The sequence below is a fragment of the Charadrius vociferus genome, unplaced genomic scaffold, assembly GCF_000708025.1.
Source record: "Charadrius vociferus isolate BGI_N301 unplaced genomic scaffold, ASM70802v2 scaffold3514, whole genome shotgun sequence".
Taxonomy (NCBI): domain Eukaryota; kingdom Metazoa; phylum Chordata; class Aves; order Charadriiformes; family Charadriidae; genus Charadrius; species Charadrius vociferus.
In genome coordinates, this window is record NW_009648127.1 from 3,089 (window position 1) to 13,376 (window position 10,288).

A 10,288-nucleotide genomic window follows, 5' to 3' on the forward strand; every position below is an offset into this window, starting at 1 on the left:
GGGCTCGGGCACCTTCCAGTCCATCTTGCGTCCCTTCTCGTAGAGGCCCTTGAGCACCTTGCGGAAGTCCTCGGGCTCCGCACCCTGCGGGCTCAGCTCCAGGTACTTGCGGTAGAGCTGCAGCGCCGTGCGCGCGTCCTCGATGCTGTCGTGGGTCTCCCCCTGGATCTTCAGGTCTGCGGGGAGAGCACCGCGGTGTCAGGCTGGCGGAGACCCCGCGGGGGGAACCTGCCCCCACTCCCAAATCCTTCGGCCACTGACCCAGGAAATACCAGGCGAGGAAGCGCAGGGAAATCATCCTCTTCCTCGGGATGTGGAACAGGTAGACAGTGTCGATCACCTGGTCCTTGGGCACCTGGAAAGCAGAGAGGGTCCTGCTGCCAGGGCAGGGGCAGGGGGGGAAGCCCGGCACTGCCACCGGCCTGCCAACCCCACCCTGAGACCCCCAGGCTGAGGGAAGGGGGCTTGGAGCTGTCACCATCAGGTTGATGACACGGAAGTCTTTCTGCAGCCCATGGCCCACAAACTTGACTCCCACGTCGATGAGGAAGCGCAGCTTCAGGTAGGTGGATTTGAGAGTGGTGAGGTGCTTGGAGGAGATCTTGGCGTCCAGGTCTCCCGGCTTGATCCCCGAGTACTGGGTCAGGTAATCCACCCCCTGCGGAGACCGGAGGCCGTGGAGGTGCGCTGGGAAGGCCGAGGGGCAGCCGTGGGGGTCTGTCCCCTCCCCGAGCCCCCTGCCAGCATCCCGGCGAGGGTGCTGTCGTTATTGCGGGTGCCCTTCCGTGGAGCGGGAGGCAGAGTGGGTCCGTGTCCTCTGCAGGGCTGGGGAGCTGCCTGAGGCCAGGCGGGAGCCCCGTACCTGCTCCTGGGTGGAGATGTAGTCGTCAATGAAGGGAACGCCCTCGTTAGGGCCCTGCCCGCGCACACACGTGATCCTGGCCACCGACATCTGGCTGGGCTTGATGGTGGATTTGGTCCCGTCGCTGCGCAGCTCGGCCTCCTCCTGCCACGGATGAGAGGAAAGCTCAGTGACCGACAGCTCCCGCAGTCCCCAGGGACCGGGTGCACTCAGAGGGGCTGCCCCTGCGCCCCGGCACCCCGTCTCCCGCTGCAGGGAGGCCTGACCTCATTCAGCGTGACAAACTCGGCATCCAGCCCCACCAGGTCGCCTGCCTGCGGCATCTCGCTCAACATGAGGGGGATGAAGGTGGCGTGGCACTTGCGCTGCTTGCGAGCCAGGGAGGCCTCCGCCAGCAGCACGCTGGCTTCGATGGGGTTCTTGACTGCAGGAAAAGGGGAAGGGAGATCAGCCGCGAGCCGGCGCCGCTGGCCACGCGGCCACTTCCACCCCAGACACTCACTGACGAGGTTGTACTTGGCGTTGAGGTTCCTCCGAGCGTAGTACAGGATAGCCGGCACTTTCCAGCTCATGTCGAACTGCACCGCCTCACACTGCCGGGGAGGGACGGACAGTGCAGGGGCAGCCCGGCCTGGGGCAGTGCTCCCGCACGGAGCGGGAACCCCCCTCCATGGGGTCCCCAAAGCCTCGACACACGGCCGGTGGCACCGCCCCAAGTGCTCACCTTATCCACGGGCTCGATGAGGAAGTCGTTGAAGAGGTACCACTGCTGGTGTGTGACTCCCTGGGGGGAGAGACACAGGCACGGCCTTAGGGGGCCCCCCCAGGCAAACGCAATGACTCCTCTACCCAGTTACCGGGGAAAGAGGGGTGTGACGATGCCATGTGGGAACTCCCGCCCTTCCTGGGACACCGTGGGGAAATCCCTGCTGGCCTGGGTGGTGACGATGCGTACGTGAAGCACTCGGGCTGGACAGGCACCGTCTGTGCCCAACTCCCAACCAAAACTCCACGGAGATGCAACAGATAAGGGACAGGGGTGCAGCCTTGACACACTCTGGGAACTCCTGGCTTGGGCATCTCCACCAAACAACAGGACTGCCCAGACCAGCCCCCTTTCCTCGGGAAAGGAGATGACGTCCCAGCCCTTACCTGGAAGCACAAGGACCTGCTGGCAATGTGCCCGTGACCAGGAGGAACTAGCCCGAGTAAGCGTGGGAAGAGCGCTTCTTCAGCCTTTCCCTCCCCGTAAGGTGGCCAAGCACCACTTGGCTCTTTAGGGCTGCCCGGAACGTTCAAGCAAACGCTCAATGCTTGATTAAGAGACCCAGAAATGGGTCTGTTCAACGACCCAACCCCTAAGTAAGCCATGGGTGAGGACACCGCGGCAAGGGATGCTCTCGGCAGCCTGTGGGTACAGTGGCTGTGGGTGGGAGAGCACCCATGCCGCAGGGCTTCTCACCTCCTTCCTTTGGTGGTAGGTCTCTCCCACTTTGATGTGCCCCACCAGGCTGCCCCCCGTGCGGGAATCCAGGATGTGGACGACGGTGGCCATTAGATCGTAGACATACACCGACTCTGGGTCGTCAGTTGGGCTCAACTGCAAGAGGAAGCAGCCCCGGGGAAATGTCTGAGCCTCAACTCTCTATCAGACAGCTCCCAGGCCTCCAACCCAAACCCCAGAGCTCAGACAGGCCGTCTCACCACCAGCCCAGAGGTTTCCATGCATCACCCGAGGTGTCTCTGAGACAGCCTCATTATCTCTCGACCACACACGCTCAGCAGAAAGTGGTTCTGAAGCAGTTCTGCTCCCGCAGCCCCACGTGCACACAACCACGTAGCCCCAGAGGGATCTCGTCAGCCCTTACCTCATCGTTCTCACTCCAGTTGCAGACATCTAGCTCCTTGCTCTTGGTCAGCCTCATCTTGATGGCGTGGGGGATCCAAATGTTCTTCAGTTCCTCCACGGAAGGATACGAATGCCCCATGTTGGGGTTCCCCAGCTCTTGCCTGCACAGAGAATTATGGAAGGCCAAGTTGGAGGGACTCACGAGATGTTGTCTAGGCCAACTTCTCTGGGGCAGGATCCCCACCACCCCACCCACTCGCCAGCCCATTCCTAAACCTTCCACAGGACAGACGGGGAAGCCAGAGCTGCACCACTTCCCCACAGCTGCCTAGAGCAGGACCCTGGGAAAGATGGTCGGCTAACATCTGCCAGAAGGGGCCAATACATGGTCCTGGGTCTTTTGTCAGTCTGAAAAGGGAAGGGGGATGAGAGCTGGAAGCTCAAAAGTGGATCACAAGTTGGATCACAAGGGTATCTGAAGGGGATGCTGTGCAGAGTGCCCATACAGGGTCACAGTCTCAAGAGCAGCAATGAAACTGTTCCAGTTCAGAGCCCACGAGGAGCTACAGACAGGTAGATTATCAAATTATCATTATGAGATGAGAAATGGCCCTGAGCTCTCCCAGGCCCAGAGAACAACCCAGAAGGCGTCAGTGCTCAGAGTCGCCACCCCAGGAATGGTCACCTACCACTCTCCCAGAGAGATTTCTTTGCCTTTGGTGATCTCAAAGCCTCCTCTCTTCATCATGGCTCTCTGAAAGGCATACTGGCAACGAAACACAGGCAAGCGTCAGCGCGGAGTGACAGGCTGGGCTTGGGAACACGTGGGCGACAGCCAGGCCAGAAGTGGGGAAAAGACAGGGACTTTAAAGTCAGTGACAGGGAAAAAAAACAGTGAGGGAAACCCAACTGTCCGCCCGCTCTCTGCTGGGCTCGTGCTCTGGGAAGCGGGCACTGCCTTGCTGCTCCTAGGTCCTGGGGGACTGGGGGAATGAAAGAGTGACTCTCCTGCGGTCCCATCAGCTTTGTCATAGCAGGAGATCTTGTCTTTTCCAACTCCAAACGCACAGCTCATGCTACAAGCACGACCAAATACCAACATGTCCTCTGCAAACAAAGTAGGGTGACGCTTGGGTGGAGAGCAAGAGACTTAGAGACAGCGAGATCAGAGTGAAAACACCTCCGCAGAACTGGGCACGCAGCAAAGCCCGTGTGCCAGGGAGAACAAGCCTGCTTCTGCCCCAAAGTGTCTCCCCCACCTCAGCCTGTGTCTTCCAGAAATCTGCCTCCTTGGAGCTGTTCACCTCACAGTTAATGACCAGGACATCTGGCAGGCAGCGGATGTTCCGGGTCTGGACCTGCAGAGAGAGCAGGAGATGGAAGCCGAGCAGCACCGAGAGCCCTGGAGAGGCTCAAAAACCGATTTGGCACATGCTACTCTCCTCCCTCCTCCGACACCTTTGCCTGCAGAGCTTCCTCCCCACTGCCTGCCCATGTCCCTGGTAGCTGGGGGCACTGCAAGAGCAACCGAGGCAGAGCACCAGCCTCAGAGCAGGTCTGCTCAGCTCCCGGGGGGTTTCCCTCTGCCCCCTACCCCGGGGGGATTCAGCTGGGATCTGCATGACCTGCGAGACGTGTTCCAGCGCTCGCACAGCCCAGGAAATACCCCATGCCACACCGGCTTGCCATCCAGGCCAGGAACCGAATCTCCAGCATCCACTCAGGAGGTTCCCCACTGACTAATGGAGAAACTGCCCCGGCTCAGCCGGCAGCAAGGGGTGCTCACACCCTTCTCCAGCACCCCCTCGCAGCCCGTGAAGCGTGACGAGCTCGCTAACCCACTCCCGGGCTCACCGTGGGCTGGTACTTCTCACAGTTCTCACACCAGGCTTGCGTGTTCTGCTCCAAGCAGATGCTTCGCTTTAAAATTTGGGCAAACTCATAATCTTTGACTGGCTTTTCTGAAGGGGGAAAGGAGAATAACGTCACCTTCTAACACACAAATTCTTACCAATTTAGCTCAGCCAAACCTCTGGGGTTTTCCTCACAACCACCAGCGAGAAGGTCAACCCCCAAATCTGCCTTTCTGTAGCTAAAAAGCTCAGCTGGTTGGAAACCCACCACTAGACCTCAGCTGCCGGGTCTGCCACACAGCCCGGGCCAGACCACTGCAGAAGCTCCTCACTGCAGGTGTCTCTCACCTGGAAAAGTCACGGCTTCTGCATACAGATAACAAACCCCACCGAGCCGGGGAAACGCAGCAGCATTAAACGTTAAACGTGCCAGGCCTTGCCCTGCCCGCTCCTGCCTCTTACCAGTGCTCTCGGGGTAAGAGAGGGTGAAGAGCAGCGTGGAGGACACGCGGACGGTTTCCTTGCCGCAGCGACACATGCTGCAGTTCTCCATCTCGCAGCTGAAGAGCTGCCCGATAACAGAGTCCCCCGAGGACCCAAAGCTGCTGGAGAAAAAGAGCACCGGGGTTAGCGGGATCCCAGCAATCTCTGCAGAGCAGGGCTGGCTGGTACGGTGAGCTGAGCACTGGGGACCCGCACATCTCAGGCTGCACAAGGGCCGTTTGGGGCCAGCACCCAAATTTCAGCAGCTCTCGGGGAACCGTCCATCAGGCTTGTGGAGCCAGTGCCCTCTGCGCAGCCCCAACCCACCAAGCAGGGGGTTTAGGCTCAGGAGGGACAGAGGTTCAGCATGGGGTTCAAACCCCGCTGGAGGGGTAGCCTGCAGCTCCGCATGTCCCCATGCAGCCCTCAGGGCAGACACGGGTGGCAAGAAAGCTTCTTCCTGAGGGATGGATGTGCCCTCTGGGAGCCAGAACCCCTCCCTGGTTCGGTTACTCCCTGTTCTGTCCCCGGGCCAGGGATTTACCTGCTGCCAGCCCCTCGATATGCCTGCGGTCCCTCCTGCTCCTGGGTTTCTTGGTGCAGTTGAGTAAGGATGAAACGGTTCCAGCTCTGAATCAGCCGCCCCAGGTTCACCTTCCCTGTGGCTTCATCCGAGTCAGCCAGGATCAGCCCCAGCGCCGAAGCCTCTGGGATTGTGCGGAAAGCCCGCAAAAAATTGCTTCCCTGGGGATGGGGCAAGACCGGCATGTCACCGAGGTCAAGTGACAGGAGTTTCCACCCTGTCTGATGCCATCACCCGAGGACTCGGCACCACCCGGTTCCTGGTCCCCTGTGATCTCTCTGACCCTCCCAGGCAGCCCAGCACGCTGGCCTCTCACCACGGACCTGGCAGGGGTCTCCTCGGGACAGGTCCAGCATGTGGAAGAGCAAGCCCAGCTCACAGCCCAGGCAGAACTCCTTCTGGCAGAGGTGGTTCTGGACCAGGCAGCGGACCGGCTCCAAGAAATACAGCACCTGGCAGAGACGGAGCAGTCAGGGGAGGTGCCAGGGGCCGCGGTGGCCTGGGCAGGGCTGGGGCATCTCCCACCTGGATCATGCAGTTGCAGTAGGCGTTGGGGATGTGGGGCTCCAGCCCCGCAAACAGTGTCTTGTTGTAATGCTTGAAGTCAAAGTCTTCCAGCCCCAGCTTGGAATATTTGATCGTGACCTGAGCAGAGGCGCAATGTGTTAAACAGACGCCTTCCCACACCACGGGACACCGGCCAAACGCCTAGGTGCTCCTCATGGAGACGTGGGCAGCTGCTTGGGCCCAGGCAGGTCCTTTGCCTCAGAAAAGCCCAGCCTGGGGACTCCCAGCCAGCCCCCTGCTGTGCCCCAGAAGGCCACTACCTTCCTGTACTTCTTGGCCACCATGTAGAGGTGCGGCTCCTCTTCCCTCCCAATCGGGGACTCCGGGACTTGGCTGAAGCTGTCGAACTCATTGTCTGTCTCTTTTAACCGATAAGGAATCTGCGAGGGGGAAGAGAAGGGAAGAGCAGCCGAACCTTGAGGTAGAGCAAAGCACCATGTACTGAAACAAGCAACTCCTGGGCTTTCCTGCCTCCCCGAATGAGCAAAGGAATAAACCAGAAAGGAGTGGGGCCCTCCCTTAACCTGCACGAGGCCTCCACACCTTCCTTCTTGCAAGGGACTTATCACTGTGGGAAACTACAGCGGTACTGCGGGCAAGGGCGGAACACAGCAGTGCTTTCCCAAGGGCGAGGGACGTGCCATAAACCTCCGAACCGGAGAGCTCAAACTTCTCCTACCACAGAGCGAGTTACTGATAGAACTGGGCTTCTGGCCTGAGGCAGGGGGGGACTCCAGCCCTCCCCCAGGGCTGGCTCACCCACTGACACTGCTGAAGATAACCTGTCACCTCAAAACTATATGCCTGCCTCCTGCAACGCCCCAAGCCAGAGAACTTCATCTCTCACCCCTCTCCCAGGCCCTGCAGAAAGCTCCGCGGTCATTCAGCACGCAGTGAGAGCTCCATCCCTCCCCAAGACACAGACCTCCACCGCTGGTGGAAGTACCCCACTCCCCACACAATCCCCTCCCGAGAGCGGGTACCTGGTTGCGGAGCTTGGTCCTTGGGTTTGGGGCGTAGCCGATGAACCCCACTTTCTTCATGGTGCGCAAAATCTCAGGATCTACCGGAGGGGCTCGCCTGCAAGACACACCGCGACTCAGGGGCTGCTCTGTTTGACAGCATCATTTAACCAAGGGCTTTGCTGGGTGTGCTCAGGGACCCACCAGTGGGTCACAAGGGTTTTCCCCACTCCGTATGTCCCCCAGGACCTCAGTGTTCATTTTCCATCACAACAGAACACCTGGGCTACGCCAGAACACGGCAGCAGCGCTGAGCGCGGGTGTGTTTGGGACAGCACTCAGGCAGAAGAAAAACAAGTTTTCACAAAAGCAGAATGCAGCCAGGATCCCACCGGGATCTCCCCACCAGGAAGACAGAGGTTTGACCATACCCTCCTGTCTTCAGCTCTGCCCAGTTACTGCACTTAAGCAGCTAAACTCCGCCAGAGGGAACTTATCCTGTGTTTCACAGGGCACGTGATGAGGAAGGGCAGTGCCAGCCACGAGATGGGGGAGCAACAGAGCCGCTCTCCTACTGCCAAGACGTGGGGAAGGAGAGGAACTCTGCTGGGACCAGCCCTCCCGTGCTGGTTTTCACTGGGAGAGACCGGCAAATTACCGGGGTGCCGGGGCAGAGTTGGCAGCGGGCCAGTCGGAGAGCAGGGTGTCGTTGGTCAGCGGCACGGGGATGAGCGAGAGCGGCACGAGGTCCTGGTTCCAGTCCAAGTGGGGCAGCGTGTCCACGATGCAGGGCAAGGCAAAGTCGGTCTCCCGGGAGTAGGCGTTGAAGGTGACCTCCGGGGAGTCCGCCCAGAGGTGGACGCACCCCTCCGAGTCGCCAAAGGCCAGGGCCTGCTTGCTGGCCGAGACGTCGAAGGTCATGATCAGGGGCCCAACAGTGTTCACATGGAAGATGTCAGCAGGGTTGGCGAGGCCGGTGGGCTCACAGAACTGGCACTGACCTGCGTGAGAAGGAAGCAGAGAGCGATGTGGCACCGGGGAGCGCACAGGCGGGTCAGCACATGGTGACCCAGCCCACATCTCGCTTACGGGGCCAACTCTATCCCACCGGGATCTGACCCTGAGCCTGGGGGGTGCTGGGACCATTGCCCCACTCTCGTCAGGAGAGCGGAACCCGGCTGGGACGGGGACGCTGCTTCGCCCACCTGTCTGGGAGATGATGGCCAGGCGGGAGGTGTAGGTGGGGATGAAGCGGAGGAAGAAGGGGTCGATGTGGACCTGCAGCGGGGTGGTGGCCCGCATCATGCGCAGGTCGTACACCTTCAGGAAGCGGTCGCAGGCAAGGCCGTTCATTCGGCTGGAGAAGCCACAGGTCACCAGCAGGTTCCCGTGGACATCAAAATCAGACAGGCTGCCCGAGTACGCGTCGAATTCGTGCTCCACCACAAATGTGCGCAGATCGCGCAGGGAGACCTGGGAGGGTAAGATGGGGGTGCTGGGTACTGCTACTCGGGAGCCCCTCAGGCTCTGGGAAAAGCTGGACACCAACTCCAGAGTACCCCGGAGGGAAGCCGAGCATCAGCAGGGCTGCCAGGTAGGATGGGGCAGGCGTTACCTTCCCCGAGGTGTGCCCACAGAAAAAGAAGCGGTTTGATTGCCTCATGATGGTGATGCCGGGAACCTCCACGGTGTACTGGGAAGGAGGCAACAGAGTGGGGTGAGCACCAGAACAGAGCACCTCCCCGCAGCAGGGAGCAGCCCCCAGCCCGGCCATACCTTCTGCGTCTCCTGGACGGTGTTGAGATCTATCTCAATGACGTGGTTCTGCAGCCCACCAACGAGCAACGTGCTGCTGTCTGTCAGCAGGAGACTGTGCATGTCCTCGGACTCGTCCATGCTGCGGGAGAGGGGAGAGGACAGCCCTCAGGCTCCTGCCCAGCTCAGGGAGGCAGCGGGGATGGGGGCAGAGGATCTGCCCTCACCATCTCCCAGATTTAGGTTTTACACTGCCGGCAGAGGGGCCGGCACACACCCCCCAGCCCCGGGGCACCCCATGGGGCTGCACGACCCGCCTGCTGCACTCACAGGTAGTCAAAAATGATGAGGCCCCCTCGTGACATGTACTTCAGGTTGGTTTTGGTCAGGAAAAGGACGCCGTTCTCCAGGCTCTGGATCTGGCGGATGTCATCACTGCTGTTCACTTGGAAGGAGGAATAGCGTTCCAACGTTGGGCCGAAGAAGGAGGTGGCATGGCCCTAAAACCAGCCGGGGACAGGCTCATCAAGACTCGCCCCAGCTTCACTTGGATGCTACACAGGCAAATGCCACTTTGCCCTGCACCAGCTCCCGGGTGGATACAGGCTATCAGCTGCCTTACGGCCTCAACCAGCCTATGGGGGGCCTCCCACCCCCCTGTGTGCCCCGAACTGTGGAAGACTGCTCCAGCTTTCCCCTTTCAGGCAGATACATGCAGAGATGAGTAAAGAACCAAAAGCTCCAGCAGCCCCACACATCAGGGCAGGAAAGATACATGGGAAACACCAAGAAGCTCATGTTCCGAGATGCATCAGCTACTGCCAGGCAGAAGCTCTGCACCAGTGCAACACAATCCCAGTTTGAGCAGCACTGTCTGGCTCAGCCTCACACTGAACCACTCTCCACCCACAGCCAGCTTACCCTGAGCTGGTCACAGCGGGCAGTGAGAGCAGTGACCCTCCCTGCCCCACTCCCGGGGTGGGCACCTACCCCATGGTTCCCAACCCACAGCATCTCCTCGTGCAGGTCGAAATGGGAGACAGAGACGGGCACCCCCACTTCGGAGACGGCGGTGTGCAGCTCGCTGTACATGCCCTCCATGAGGTGCACCGACTCCGGCACTGCGATACCCTCTATCGGCACCCCCTCAGGATCCAGCTCCACGTTCTGCAGCAAGCTGGGGTTGAGATGGGGGTCCAGAACGGGGTCCAGTGCAGGGTGGAGAGGGGGAGCATACTCGGCGAGAGAGGGGTCGAGACCTTCAAAATTCATGGTGAAAACCAGCGTCGTCCTTTGAAACCGAAAAGGAACTAAGTCGGTCAGTCAGAAACACCAGGGCCCCCCGATTCTTAGAATCGGCGGCAGAGGCCCGGT

The 10,288-nt window shown here is 60.2% G+C and overlaps 1 protein-coding gene across 1 annotated transcript in view; it reads right to left on the reverse strand.

The window, feature by feature from the left end:
• PAN2 (PAN2 poly(A) specific ribonuclease subunit) overlaps positions 1–10,196 on the reverse strand; it is an 11,282-nt gene extending 1,086 nt beyond the window's left edge. The window contains exons 1-24 of the mRNA XM_009883924.1: positions 9,905–10,196; positions 9,245–9,414; positions 8,936–9,056; positions 8,775–8,852; positions 8,365–8,632; positions 7,818–8,160; positions 7,181–7,277; positions 6,458–6,577; positions 6,156–6,275; positions 5,954–6,082; positions 5,592–5,791; positions 5,027–5,169; positions 4,566–4,672; positions 3,971–4,069; positions 3,401–3,477; positions 2,731–2,872; positions 2,325–2,462; positions 1,587–1,646; positions 1,365–1,455; positions 1,129–1,286; positions 863–1,006; positions 479–658; positions 262–355; positions 5–176 (exon numbers count right to left, since the gene is read on the reverse strand). Of these exons, the coding sequence (XP_009882226.1) occupies positions 5–176; positions 262–355; positions 479–658; positions 863–1,006; positions 1,129–1,286; positions 1,365–1,455; positions 1,587–1,646; positions 2,325–2,462; positions 2,731–2,872; positions 3,401–3,477; positions 3,971–4,069; positions 4,566–4,672; positions 5,027–5,169; positions 5,592–5,791; positions 5,954–6,082; positions 6,156–6,275; positions 6,458–6,577; positions 7,181–7,277; positions 7,818–8,160; positions 8,365–8,632; positions 8,775–8,852; positions 8,936–9,056; positions 9,245–9,414; positions 9,905–10,186 (3,533 nt within the window). The 5' untranslated portion in view covers positions 10,187–10,196. The remainder of the gene's footprint in view (positions 1–4; positions 177–261; positions 356–478; positions 659–862; positions 1,007–1,128; positions 1,287–1,364; positions 1,456–1,586; positions 1,647–2,324; positions 2,463–2,730; positions 2,873–3,400; positions 3,478–3,970; positions 4,070–4,565; positions 4,673–5,026; positions 5,170–5,591; positions 5,792–5,953; positions 6,083–6,155; positions 6,276–6,457; positions 6,578–7,180; positions 7,278–7,817; positions 8,161–8,364; positions 8,633–8,774; positions 8,853–8,935; positions 9,057–9,244; positions 9,415–9,904) is intronic.
• Positions 10,197–10,288: the final 92 nt, after the last annotated feature.